Source organism: Ovis aries, chromosome 6 (genome assembly GCF_016772045.2).
Source record: "Ovis aries strain OAR_USU_Benz2616 breed Rambouillet chromosome 6, ARS-UI_Ramb_v3.0, whole genome shotgun sequence".
NCBI classification, from domain to species: domain Eukaryota; kingdom Metazoa; phylum Chordata; class Mammalia; order Artiodactyla; family Bovidae; genus Ovis; species Ovis aries.
In genome coordinates, this window is record NC_056059.1 from 86,602,871 (window position 1) to 86,618,186 (window position 15,316).

Sequence of the window (15,316 nt, forward strand, 5' to 3'; positions counted from 1 at the left end):
TTCAAGGTCAACTGCATTTAGCATCATGTTGCTTTTTTAAATCCTACTTTGTTAAATTGTATTTCTTGATGGGAGAAAAATGGTGTCCCGTCACATGAACTGTCAGGACAATCCCTCTGCTTACTTGGATAGGCCGGAAAACAGGAAGGAGTGGAAGATTTGTTCCTCCTTGGAAGACCTTGGCCATGGTTGTTCAAGTCTCCTTAAGTGTCATCAATCACTATCATACTAATCAATCAGGTAAATTATTCATTGAGAACCTCTTATTGTCACTGTGTCCATCAGGAAGACACTGATGCACAAAGGACTACTGTCAACCTCATCAAATGACAAGTATCCTTTCTTTGTCTTTGAAATCGAATTACTTGACAGAAGTGACCTTATCCTAAATCCAATAAATTTCCTATTTCCACCAAACTCAACTGAAGAACTATAAAACTGGAAAATTCTCTTGTGCGTTCTCTTCTGCTGCTTCCAATTACCATCCTAAAAGGATCAGCTGAAGACCACTACATCTAACATCCTAAGAAGAGTAACATCAGACCAGGTATATGGATATATTAGATACTTTGGGGATTAATATACTAAAATATAAACTAAGCAGCTTTTATGTTATATGGAATATTTTTAATAATAGTCATAATTGTTCTAATAGTTATTTTCCTCTGTTCTTATAAACTGCTAAACTATCCGACAAAAGTTTCCACTCATACGTTACTAGAAGAATATATGATTAATGGGGAATATTGATCTTTTATTTATGTTTATTATCTTTAATTTATTTTTTTAATCTTGAAAATAAAAAGAAAATTCTGATAGGCTTAGGAAACTGATAAAATAATAAAAATATCTTTCTCCAATGGGGCCTGATGGTTTTGTTCTTAGTATGACTAGTACTATAATAACAACTACCACTGAGCCTTTGTGCTAAGTTGCTTCAGTTACGTCCAACTCTTTGCAACCCTGTGGACTGTAGTCCACCAGGCTCCTCTGTTCATGGGATTCTCCAGGAAAGAATATTCAAGTGGGTTGCCATTTCCTCCTCCAGAAGATCTCCCTGACCCAGGGATCTAACCCATGTCCCTTAAGTCTCCTGCATTGATAGGCAGGTTCTTTACCACCAAACATTGTCCCCAGTACAATTTGTAACATATATTATTCCAGGCCATCCTGAGGACAACCTTAACGTGTAAGACTGCAACTCAATCAAAGTCACACAGAAAGTGATAAGAGTTGGCATTTAAACTAAACATGATTGATTCTAATACTCTCTAGTTTGATAAACCACAGGACTATATTGTGAAGTGAATATGATCTGATAGCACAGCACACTGATGTGTGCACATGCATTCATTTATTTGCCCTAATATCTGCTTTGTCTACATAGAGGTTTAACTTTTATTTTGTTTTCTAAAATCAAGCTGATTGTAGAATATATGTATGACCAAAATAAGAAAAGTAAAAGGTCATGTCCCTCCGTTACCCTCCCATCTTACTACCTATAGCCAAATGTATGGTTGTCTTTCCTCCATTTTTTAATTGATTAAATATGCACTATGTGCTAAGCATGATGATATAAAGAGAATAAAACATAACTCCTGTCCTTTAGGGACTTAGGGAAAGGGGATTGCATGGTAAAATCTTCAGTCAAATAAAATTTCAAGAAGAGGCCATTAGATAGGATAATTTTTCTAAGTAACAGCCTTGTAACAAAGAAACAAGGAATATCTTCTTTGCTTAAAGTGAAAGTAAAAGTCACTCAGTTGTGTCCAACTCTTTGTAACCCCATGGACTATAAAGTCCATGGAATTCTCCAGGCCAGAATACTGGAGTGGGTAGCTGTTCCCTTCACCAAGGATCTTATTAACCCAGGGATGAAGCCAGGTCTCCCACATTGCAGGTGGATTCTTTGCCAGCTGAGCCACAAGGGAAGCCCAAGAATCCTGGAGTGGGTAGCCTATCCCTTCTCCAGCAGATCTTCCCAACCCAGGAAACAAACTGGGGTCTCCTGCATTGCAGGCAGAATCTTTACCAACTGAGCTATCTTAAAAGAACCTTATAAAACATTTACAAAATCATGTTCAGTAAATATCAGGTAGCTTGTATAATGGTTCATTAAATAAGGAAGCTTCTAGAGTTAGAACAGAAATAAGAGGGAAATTATATCCTTCCCTTATTGCTAAACTTCCTAAGACCCTGCCCTTCCCAGGCAGTCTTTAGTATCTGTGAGGAATGCTTATGCTACAAATTACTTATAATAAGAATAATTATTGACCCTCTTCCATTGCTTTCTCTTTGAAAGAATGTGTTTTACCTTAAAGCAATTTTGCCTTACCACTATGGAGTGAAAATATATACATAATTTCAGAAACCACTGGTCTCTTTCACACTGTATGCTCAGAAAAATAAATCATTAACCAAAAGGTATCCCTCTCCCACAATATCATAACTAGAGAGCCACTTTTCTGCTTTTCCTAGAAGCCAACAGGAAAAAATGAAAACTTTGCCACTGCTGGTGTGCATCTGTGCACTAAGTGCTTGCTTCTCAGTAAGTATCCCTCCAAGTAATTTTTATTCATATGTATCAGTAACATTTGGGATGTATATCTAACTGAGAAATCAAAAGTACAACAACAGAAAGACTTCTAGTTTCAAGAAGCTTGGCATCTATTGTTTTCTGTAAAACATAAGACAACACATAGTTAAAACACAAGAAATGGTTTGGTTCATCTAACTGATACTTGTATAGCATTAACTTTATCATGGGTGTGATGAGAACAGGTAGAAATCACCTAGGGCCTCATTGGTATAGAATATGGATTCCATTCTCAGAATATCAGGAAGTCTCAGAACCATCTGACTGTCCACAGGGGAGTGAAATGACTCTCGGTTCCAGGGAGAAAACAGATTACAGGGGACAAAAAGCTGAGGTAAAGAATACACTCAAGAAGCTATAGCAGTGGTCCAGATAAAAGATAATGGTGACTTGCATTAAATGTCAGCAATTAAAAAAAAAAAAAACATAAGGGTGAATTTAAGATACATTTTGGTGATTAGGTCCACTGTAACTTCTGCTGGATTAGGTATGTGGTAAAAGAAGGAAATAAACAAAAATGTTCTGTTTTAGACATGTTAAATCTGAGATGGTTATTAAATTTCTACAACAAGATGTCAAGAGGCAAGTGGATATACATTGTCTTGGGTTCAGAAAGAATTCAAGGTGCAACATATGTATTTAGAATGTATTTGAAGCCATAAGATCACTTGGAGAGAAAATGTAAGAAGTTTGAACACAGAATAGTGAAAATAGAGGGACCACAAAGAAGGACAGGAAGTATGGTTTCCAAAACCAACAGAAAAAAGACAAAATAGACTTTATCTTTAAGATATTTAGAGACTGCTTGGAAAAGAATTTAAAAATTAATGATTCAAGGTGATACATGATGCAAAAAAAAAAGCTATATTTGTCCTTGGAAGGAAAGTTATGACCAACCTAAACAGCATATTAAAAAGCAGAGACATTACTTTGTCAACAAAGGTCCGTCTAGTCAAGGCTATGGTTTTTCCAGTGGTCATGTATGGATACGAGAGTTGGACTATAAAGAAAGCTGAGTACCAAAGAATTGATGCTTTTGAACTGTGGTATTGGAGAAGACTCTTGAGAGTCCCTTGGACAGCAAGGAGATCCAACCAGTCCATCCTAAAGGAGATCAGTCCTGGGTGTTCATTGGAAGGACTGATGCTGAAAAGCTGAAACTCCAATATTTTGCCCACCTAATGAGAAGAGCTGACTCATTTGAAAAGACCCTGATGCTCGGAAAAATTGAGGGTGGGAGAAGGGGATAACAGAGGATGAGATAGTTGGATGGCATCACTGACTCAACGGACATGGGTTTGGGTGGACTCTGGAAGTTAGTGATGGACAGGGAGGCCTGCTTTGCTACAATTCACGGGGTCGCAAAGAGTTGGGACACGACTGAGTAACTGAACTGAACTGAACTGATGTGGGCTTAACTCATCATCTGAACATCCAGATGAATCTTGAGCTACGGTCTACCTACAGGGTCCCAATTTTCCCATGTGAAGATAGTAATAATGGTATATACCTCACAAGGCCATTGAAGAATAAATAAGAACACATGTATTTATAAATTGTAAAGCATAGTATAGATGTAAAACTCATAACTGTAAGATTGTTATAATTTCATTTTACAAACTACTTGATAAGGATATAAGGTCTGAATATTCATGGCGATATTAAATTTTTAGTCAGATAAATTGTAACAAAAAAACCCTGGTTACCAAATACCTCTAGATGGAAAGAAATGACCTGCCATCTTCATTGTGTAGTTGTGGTGTGATTAAAGCTGTGCTGTTATTTTGAGGAAGCCCTTAGTGGTACTTCCTACAAATCCAGGCACCTAAAGGATCATCTCTTCCACCTGTTCAGGATAAATGAAAACCCGTTTAACTACCCAATTCTCAAAATGCTCTTAGTCAGAAGAAGAACTTCCAAAGAACCTGAATATGACAAAGTAGCATAGGAATTCTCGACCTGGGCCTTAGACATTATGGAAAATTCCAGACTACGGCACCAACCCAGAGTCAGAAAAGACCAGCCCTGGAGTCCTGGAAACAACCTACTCTGCTTTTGCAGAGCAATTTCTGGGAGCAGATAGTCTGGCCTCTATCTTTCAGATGTTCCCTGAAAAGATTAAGGGGATGTATTCAGGAGCCAGATGATTAGCTCTGTTAAATAAACATTATTTAAATATACTATTTCTTTCCTCTTTGGAAAATGATTTATAGGTTTTCAGGCTAGTAACCAAAAATAAAGACATTCAGCATGCATCCCAATTTCCAAAAAAAAGCCATTTTGACCTTCACTCTTCTAGCCTTCTTCCTTTCTAGTTCTCTATTTCTTTCACGGCCTGTTCTTTCCTCCTGTTCCTACTCTCAAAATCTGGCTTTCCTCTAGTTATTTTAGGAATCCTCTGCTTCTTCCAACCCCTCCTTTCTTGTTCCAGGTGTCTGGTGCCTCTCTGGACTTCACCTTCCCTGACTTCATCCTCGCCCCACACTCACCCATTCCACTCCCCTCTCCCCTCCCCCTTCCCTGCCTCCACTCCCCTCTCCCCTCCCCCTTCCCTGCCTCCACCCCCTGTCTCCTCCCCCCTCCCTGACTCCACTCCCCTCTCCCCTCCCCCTTTCCCTGATTCCCATCTACTCCCTCCTCCCTCTCTCAGCCTGCTCTCTCTTTACTGCTCACTCCCTCTCTTCTCCTCTCATATGTGGTTTCCATATGGAGACATACTCTCTGAAGTTACTTAATCTCTCTGGGACTCAGTTTTTCATCTTTATAAGGAGGATAATAATAGTACCCACCTTATGGGGCTTCCCTAGTGGCTCAGATGGTAAAGAATCTGCCTACAGGAGACCCAAGTTCAATCCCTGGGTTGGGACGATCCCCTGGAGAAGGGGATGGCTATTCACTCCAGTATTCTTGTCTGGAGAATCCCATGAACAGGGGAGCCTGGAGGGCTACAGTCCATGGGATTGCAAAGAGTCTGACACAACTGAGTGACTAACACTTTCACTATGGTGTTACCAAGGAATTAATAAATGTATAGGTTTAAACCACTTAGAATAGGGCCTGATACAAAATAAGTGCTATAGGATTTTTTTTTCAAATGTAAATAATAGACATGAACAGCCAAATGAGGCTGTCTTTAATTGGCTTTCTTGGCTTTTCTATATTTATTACACACATTTCCATACTTCAGTCATGAGGCTCAAACCCTTAGAGGCATTCATCTCCTCCCAGTCTCAAGCGTCCCTGAGTCCAGTTCCAATCAACAGGTTCTATAACTGCCAGTCATAATTTGTCAATACATTTTAAGTAAACTAGTCAAACTGGTCCTTTACTCCATATTGTAGCGTGCCACACTATGTTAAACTAACATTGAAATTAATAGGCTTAAATTAATTTGACTTCATATGAAAATGTCATAGAAATTATTTTGGTCACCTAAATTAAAACTTATTGACACCCTGCGTACTGTGCTCAGACGCCCAGTCATGTCCGACTCTTTGCAATCCCATGAACTGTCCTCTGTCCATGGAATTTTCCAGGCGAGAATACTGGAGTGGATTACCATTTCCTCCTCCAGGGGATGTTTCCCAACCTAGGGATCAAACTTTCTTCTGTTATATCTCCTGCACTGGAAGATGGATTCTTTACAAGTAGCGGCACCTGGGAAGCCCTAATAAATACTTTCTAATGTTAAGATTTCATTCAATGAGAAATTTGTTCCTTTATTATCAATTCCATACATTTGTTCATTCAATAAATGTCTAATGGGTGCCTGCTATGTGACAAGTGTAGTTGTAGGTATCAGGCATACAAAAATTAACAATAACAAAAAAAATCTTTGTCCTCACAAAGTTTGTCATCTAATAAAGAAAATAAATAGTATAATTATTTCAAAGCATCAGTTCAGTTCAGTTGCTCAGTCGTCCGACTCTTTGCAACCCCATGAATCACAGCACGCCAGACCTCCCTGTCATCACCAACTCCCGGAGTTCACTCAGACTCACGTCCATTGAGTCAGTGATGCCATCCAGCCATCTCATCCTTTGTTGTCCCCTTCTCCTCCTGCCCCCAATCCCTCCCAGCATCAGAGTCTTTTCTAATGAGTCAACTCTTCGCATGAGGTGGCCAAAGTAGATGTCATAAAATTAGACTTTGGATCTGGTATTTAATCTGAATCACTTCATAAGTGAGTAAACTAAGATCCAGGAAAAGTAAGTGATTTTCCTGAAGTCATTCAGTTATTTAATGGTGGACACTAGACAGATGCAAACTTCCACTGATGGTCTGGTGTTGTGTATTTCAAACATGTTCCTCCAAGATCTCGGAATTCTTCACAGCAAGCTGAATGTCCATCTGAAAAGAGGAAGAATGAGCTAGTGGGATGAGAGGCCCCTAATCCTGCTTCAAGCAGAGCACTGTGATTATCTGGCTTGCATATTGAATCTCCAGCAAAAGAGTTGCTCAAACAATATGGCCTGCTTATTTTATATTAGAAAACCACTGCCCTCTAATGGACCTCCTGAGAGATTTCATTGATTGGAGGTACATCCTGGGTTTACAGTTAAAGATTCTGGAATTCTGTGGCCTTCTGAGAAAGATCTATGCAAAAATATCCAAGTTATGTGGATCAGAAGTCATTATTTTAACTTACGGATAGTCTCAGAATTGAAATGCCCTGGATAATTTTTTAAAACAATTAATGGCTTTCCAAAGTTATTTTGAGGGGCTTCCCAGGTGGCTCAGCAGTAAAGAATCTGCCTGCCAATGCAGGAGATGTGAATTCGATCCCTGGGTCAGGAGGATCCCCTGAAGAAAGGAAATGGCACCCCACTCTAGTATTCTTGCCTGGAAAATTCCATGGGCAGAGGAGCCTGGCAAGGTATGGTCCACGGGGTCACAAAGAGTCACCCACGACTGAGCAATCAAGCACAAAGTTATTTTTGAGGCTCGGTAAATCAGTCTCGAGGAAGTTATCATAGCTGAACAACTCTGTTAAATCTCTCAGAAGTTGTCACTTTACTGGCTCTCACTCTGAAGACAGCTTTGCCATGTGGGACTAGAATGATTTATCTATTTGGTGGTCTAAACAGGGTTGATGTGGAAATTATAAAGAGGAAAAATGTAGCATAATTTGGTTGGATCTCTAGGCTGAAACCCCTCTGTGCTTACAATAGTCCTTACCTCCAATTTAAATTAACATGATTGACAGTTTAAAATTCTAGTGTAAGATAGAGATATAGGGATGTAGAAAAAAGAGGAATATAGATAAATTGCAGTATATTTAGAGATAAGAAACTGAAACAGTGATGGCATTCTAATTTAAATAATGTCAACAATGGCTAAAAGAACTAAGGATATTAATCTTGCAGAATATAAGACCCAGAAAGCAGGATAGATATTTTCCAATTTTGAAGGAGTCCAGGATCTTCTGTTGTTGTTCAGTCGCTCAGTTGTGCCCAACTCTTTGCAGCCCCATGGACTGCAGCAGGCCAGGCTCCCCAGTTCATCACCATCTCCCAGAGTTTGCTCAGACCCAAGTCTGTTGATTCAGTGATGCCATCCAACCATCTCATCCTCTGTTATCTTCTGTTGCCCCCTTCTCCTCCTGCCCTCAATCTTTCCCAACATCAGGGTCTTTTGCAATGAGTCAGCTCTTCACATCAGGTGGCCAAGGTATGTACTGCCAAAGCATAGAATTAGGATGAAAATGTAAATCTGAAGAAATAAATCTCTTTTTAGTTAAGAATAGAAACTCCAAGAAATGTCATTATGTATCAGGAAGAACTCTCTACCATCTTGGGAGACAAGATAATGTGTTCCCAAGCAGAAGAGGTTGTCAGGCTGGAAAGTGGCTGAAAAGTCATTCATGAGGTGTATTTGGAAAAATATTAAGTGTCAGATGTACAACTGGACTAAATCAGTGTTCTTTTCAGATGTGAACACCTTTAATACATCGTGAAGGGTACAGGTCCTCTATCCAGACAAAATGCAAAATTTTTCTACATCATAGGATTCATGAACCCCTTGAGTTTCTGTAATTTTAATTTGTTTAATGATAAAGTTAAAAGGTAACAGCCAAAGTCCTTTCTTCAATTTAAAAAGGCTAGAAACTAGGCTTTCTATGATATCAGTGATATGAAACTGAGGTGGGCATTGGTCGGTTATGTTGGTTGTTTGGGTTTTTGCTGACGTTTGTTTTGTTTTATATTTTGAGGATGACAGATTTGAGGGTTGTGATTCATATAGGACTCCTTGATCTCAGTTGAATGTCTTTGACTGAAGTTTCACATAGAGTTCAGCAACCCAGTAGCCTTTTTGCTCAAGCCTTGGGCAGTACTTGACCATGTTTTACCAAAGGAAGAAGAGAGAAACTGCAAGCACAAAAGGGCAGATCTAGCTAATCTTCCAGGCTTGAGCCCACAGGAATAAACATCCTAGTTGTATGGGAAATATACATTTGACAAATTTTCTAATAGCAAGTCATTACTGATATTTAATGAAATCGCAAGGATAATCACTCAAGTCACTACAGTCTGGCTTCCAATCCCAAAAAGTTACAAATACTGCTCATCCTGTATTCAGCAATAATACCCTAGTTGATAAATAAATGGATGTTTTCAGTTCTTGTACTTTCTTTTCTACAGCTCAGCGAAGGCCACAAAAAGCAACAGGAAACACAGGACAGACAGAATGATCTTCGACCATATGTAGGATCACTGTCTTATCCCAAATTACCACCTAACCGGAATCCATTCATTCAAAAGCCATACCCTTTTGATCACCCAAGACACCATAAAATTCCAAATCCAAGGAGAAGAATTTTCCCAAGGCCGAAACCTTCCAGCCCACCAAACTGTCCAGTTAAACATAACACTGTTGATAAAAATACCTTGGAGGCTACCACGCAGATCCCATCTGTGACTCCCACATCTATCTCCACCAGTACTAGTATCCCTCCAACTATGACTACTCTTGCTCCTAAGGCTACCACCACATCTGCAACAGCAAACAGTGGCACCACAGGCTCTCCTGCAACATCAGCACAACCCTCTACAACTCCACTGCGGACCGCAGCTGCCATACCTACAACTTCCCCAGCCACATCAGTACCACTCCCCTCCTCAGCTCCAGAGCCCACAGCTGCCCCAAATACCACACCTGCTCCTTCTCCAACCACTGTTACCCCTGAAACTCCCAAAACTACAGCTGCACCCACAACCCAAACTAGTACTAGTACCAGTGCTCAAAGTACTACTGTTGAAAAAACAACTTCACCTTCTATAGAAAAAACTCTTCTTCAGTTCTTCTTAAGTATCAATCAGCTGCGGGAGCAAATTTGGAATATTATAAAGAGGTACTAGGTCCTCATACATTGTGAAGTATTCTGTCATTAGATATGACTTATGAGTACAGAACTACGCCTTTACTTTTATCACCAAGCTTAAAGGGAAATCATATTACTCAAATTTAAAGCACTGTCACTAATCTTTGAGTCTAATTAGTCACCCCATATGACCTATTAACAATAAAATTCTTCTCTATCCCACAAATCAGGTGCCTGAACATGATTTAAGATCACTTTGAGGAACCTACAGAGATAGCCCACTGAGGGACAGAAAACCATTAGATAAAGAGAGAAAATTGAACAAGCAAACATTTACTTTTCCCTTTAAATGTTAGAAACTATAAAGTCATTACATTGTACTCCCAATTCAAAACCCACCTGAATTACATAATCCCACAAATATAAAGGGGTAAATTCAGTTCAGTTCAGTTCAGTTCAGTCGCTCAGTCGTGTCCGACTCTTTTCAACCCCATGAATAGATAAATAGGTTTATCCAAATAAACAAAACTACATAAATATCTATAGATAGACCTAGCCCTGTATTGATGATTATAGACAAAGACTATTTAAATCACCTTATAACTTTAATGAAATTCCATCCTACAAAATGTGAGCCAAAAAAGAGGGAAGCTGATTATCAAGTGAAGATCTGCAGTGACTGAAAATGAAATCTCGCAGTCACTCACAACAAGGACTCGAGCTTTACATTTTTGAGAGCATGTAAATGTTTAGATTTCAGGATTGACATATATTGTATTACATCTTAAGTTCAGATCCAATGTGCTTGATGCCTGCCTCTATGAACCACAAGAACGCTTTTTTGTATGTTCACATGGTGCTCAGAGTATTTTACTATTAATTCAGTTATTACTAATTTGATTAATTCATATTAATTCAGTGTGAAATGTATTCAACAGTGACTAGTTTCTAAAACTTTTATCCATATATTTGAAAGTGTTTTAAAGCAAATCATGTCAAACTACTGTCCTGATGTCAAGTTTGCAAAATTGTCTTTGAAAATAAACTCTGATTCTACTCATAGAAGAATTTAAAACTTTCTACTTAACATACAGAGATGATGTTAATCTCGAATGTGAAGGTGTTTTTGTTTTCTGTCACAACTGCTAAGAATTTTGGTGATTGTATTCAGATTTCTTGCCAACTAATAAATACTGCACAAAGCAATCTGTTTTCATTGTATGTGGATTTGGAAGCCTTTTGTTTCTCTTAGATACCAGGATAGGTGAAAAGTTAGGCCTAAATGAAGTTTTGCACTGTGGTCAGCTCTGCCACTAATTAGCTAGTGATCTGGGTCCAGCACTCTATTTCTCTGAATATCAGTTTTTTTCATCCTTCAAATAAAGTAGCTCATTTAGTTAATCTTTACTTAATCATACTTATTAACATGCTAGTCGCACAGTCGTGTCCAACTCTTTGTGATCCCATGGACTGTAGCCTGCTATGTATAATTTGTGTGTATATATATATATATATATATATAATCATCACATTGTACACTTCAAATACCTCACAATTTTATTTGACCTCTATACCTTAATAAAACTGAAAAAAAAAATGAACAAGGAAATCCTGTATGTTTCACATGAAGATATTCAAGATACATCATTAAATTTTAAAAAACCAACTTGTGAAATAATATATATAGTATAGCATATTTCACTGGAGAAGGCAATGGCACCTCACTCCAGTACTCTTGCCTGGAAAATCCCATGGACGGGGGAGTCTGGCAGGCTGCAGTCCATGGGGTCGCCAACAGTCGGACATGACTGAACGACTTCACTTTCACTTTTCACTTTCATGCATTGGAGAAGGAAATAGCAACCCATTCCAGTGTTCTTGCCTGGAGAATCCCAGGGACGGGGGAGCCAGGTGGGCTGCTGTCTATGGGGTCGCACAGAGTCAGACACAACTGAAGTGACTTAGCAGCAGTAGCAGCAGCAGCAGTATATTTCATATAAGAGAGAGGGAAAAAAATAAATATATAAATTTTCTTTTATGGAAACTAGGCCTCTGTGTTTACACTTCTGTGAATAGTTTTATATTTTGAACTATGCAAATGTTATTTGTTTTAAAAATAAATTTTAATTGGAAAAACTGAAGGTAAATAATAAAATAAACATTAATTATACGGTATGTTATATAACATATTGTAATAGTTCTCTATTTCTGGTATAAAAATTTATCACCAACTTAGTGGCCAAAGTAATGCAAATTTATTCTTTAGGTTAGAAGTCAGACATGGGTCTCACTGGGCTAAAGTCAAGGTGTTGGCAGGATTAAGGTCCTCTCCTTTCTGGAGGCTCCAGGGAAGAATCATTTCCTTGCCTCATCTGTCCTCACGAGGGCCCCTTTCTCCATCTTCAGAGCCAGCAATGGTGCACTTTCTATCCCTGCCTTTTTACCACTCATAACTCTCTCTGATTCTCTCCTGTCTTCCTCTTCCACCTTCATTTTTTACAGTTTTAATCTCATTTTAAGGACCTTTGTGATTACATTGGACCTATCAGGTAATCGAGGAAAATATCCCTATTTGAAAATAACCTTAATTATATCTGCAACTTTAATTCCCTCTCTGCTATGTAACATAGCACTATGGTTTCCAGAGATCAGAATAAGGACCTCTTTAGAGGCCATTGTTCTGCCTACCTACCATGTTTGTCACGGGGAGTGAGTGTATACAAAAAAAGAGCAAGGAGAACTGAATAAATACTAGAGAGAGATGTTGCAATTTTAAATAGAGTGTGAAGACAAGCCTCACTGAGAAAAATGACATTTGAACAAAGACAGGAAGGAAGGTTTCCAGAAATAGAGTCACAGATGTAGAAAATAAACATGATTACCAAAGAGGAAAGGCAGGGAGAGAGGGATAAATTGGGAAACTTGGACTGACACATACATCCTATTATATATAAAGTAGATAACCACTAAGAACTTACTGTATAGCACAGGGAACTGTACTCAATACTGTGTACTCAATATTCCCATAATAGCCCATACGGGAAAAAAAATCTAAAAAAGAGTGGATACAAGGATATGTGTAACTGATTCACTTTGCTGTACAGCAGAAACTAACATAACATTAGTTACTCCAAGAAAAATTAATTAAAACAAAAAAAGAAGGAAACATCTACCATAGTGGTCTCCTGTTGTTCTCTAACTTCAGGGTGTATGCACAACTGTTCTCTTTGCCTGGAACTCCCCTACCCATATACTGCATAGTTGAATCCTTCCCTTCCTTCATATTTTACATGAAAACAATGAAAAAGAAATTATGGCATATTTTAGTGTTCAAGCTTAGAAGTGACATACATTTCTTCTGCTTGTGTTCCACTGACCAGAACTAGATGCAAGGCCCCTAGATACATGTATGATGAGAAAAACTACATTTAGTTGTGTTTCTAGAAATGAAAATTGAATTCCCTGGAGATTCAGGAGTTAGGATTCAGCATTTTCATTGCAGGGGCCCAGGTTCAATCCCTGATCTGGGACCCTAAGCTTCCATACTTCATGCAGCAAAAAAATAAAGAATATTAAAATTTAAAAATAAAAATGAGTTTGATAATCTTCTAGGCAATGTCTTTCATGCCTTTTCTGTGCAATAGGACAGCACATGGGACAATTCTGTGTGCTTTTAAAAGCTTTAGTAAATATTTGCCAGAGTCCCTGATTGTCTGGAAGGTAAACTAAATCTCATGGGTACAAAGCTACCATAAACAACTGAGTATTTAATACTAATAGCAATGAAAATACAATGACTCAAAACATTTACAAAGCTTAAGCCCAGGATACAAAATTTACTGCAGAATGTGACTCAAAGAAAAATAGTGTTTCTCAGTAACGAATAGACTTACGAAAAGATCTGTTGCCAAACATCACAACCACCATTTCTCTATGTGAAAAAATTTATCAATCAAGAAGTAATTTTCCCTTTCAACCAAAGTTTCTCCTATCTCCAATAAATACCGAAGGTTATGAAAAGTAGTATATCCATGAAAAAGCTCTCTCACTTGATTCAGCTGCGGTCTATCCTGAGAAAGCCATAAGATGGTAATTGGCTACCATAAAATTTCAATTTTGACCCATCGTTGAGAAGCATCTGGCTAGGTTATGAGCATCAGGTAGATACTGAGAACTCTGAATTTGTATCTTTTGAGTTCCCAGATCGTTTTACCCAGATCTTTGACCCAGTATCTTTGACCCAGTGTCTTTGACCCACATCTTTGATCCAGTATCTTTTAGCCAGATCTTTTACCCAGATCCTTTGCATACAAATCCTGAAGCATTATAGTGTGTCATTTATTAAAAAAAAAAACTGGAAGCTTTATCCTCAAGAAAAAGACTTGAAACAGAAACCTGGTTTTCAATTTTTATAAAGAGCATTGACATTAAAGTGCTTTGTCTTTGCAGGGATACAAAGAATTCTGAGAAGGAGACCTGAAAACTGAAGGGGTTAAGGAAGGACCTAGTCCCTTAGCAGGGTTGCCTGAACAGGAAAGCCTCAGCAGATGGAAAGAATTGAGGCTGCCCTAAGACAGGACAGTGATAAACATACCTCTGTTACACCTCCGTGATAAGCATATTTCCTTCTGTTTTCACCACAGATAATCTTACACTTGACTCCTATTTTAGACACGGAGCTTCTCACTACAGAAAACTTGCCTTAGATATTTCTGCATCCCCAACTGTGCCTAGCACAGAGACTGGCATAGAGGAGTCACATAACAAAAGTCTCTAAAATAGTCTAAGAAACTGAGTATTTGGGACTTGAGCTATCTGCAGTGATCATAATCATATAAGCACCATACAACTTTACGTCACTTACACCTCTCAAAATATTTCCACATTATTAGATCCTTGACTCCTGTGCTAAGACCATGAGAAAGGTGTCATTTTTCCCTCCTACAAATAAGGAAACAGTTTAATCCTCATGTGACTCCCACCCTGGGGAATAGATTGTCCTCCAGTGCTGCCATGAGAAACCACACTCTACCGACTCAAGTAACAGATCCTCTCAGAATGTCCACTTCAGTTAGAAAGACCTGCTACAGCTACAGCACAGGAAACTATAGTCAGTATTTTGTAATGACCTATAATGGAAAAGAATCTAGAAAAGAATATATATTGCATAACTGTGTCACTTTGCTATACACCTGAAACTAACACAACATTGTGAATTAACTATAATTAAAAAAAGATAGTTAAAAACTAGGCTTCAATACAAAATGGCTATTTAAAAAATTGTATATGACTATGACTCCACCAGCCTTAGGTCTTGGAATCATAGTCCATGTCATGGTAAAGATGCATATCATAAGTTCATTTTCGATATCTGTGAATCTCTTCCAGTTTTGTAAATT

The 15,316-nt window shown here is 38.4% G+C and overlaps 1 protein-coding gene across 1 annotated transcript; it reads left to right on the forward strand.

Annotated features, from left to right (window-relative positions):
- Window positions 1-319: 319 nt before the first annotated feature.
- Window positions 320-11,123, forward strand: MUC7 (mucin 7, secreted). Its single transcript, XM_027970752.3, has 3 exons — window positions 320-547; window positions 2,479-2,548; window positions 9,238-11,123. The coding sequence occupies exons 2-3, from the start codon at window positions 2,495-2,497 to the stop codon at window positions 9,952-9,954; spliced, it is 771 nt and encodes a 256-aa protein (XP_027826553.2). The 5' UTR covers window positions 320-547; window positions 2,479-2,494; the 3' UTR covers window positions 9,955-11,123.
- Window positions 11,124-15,316: the final 4,193 nt, after the last annotated feature.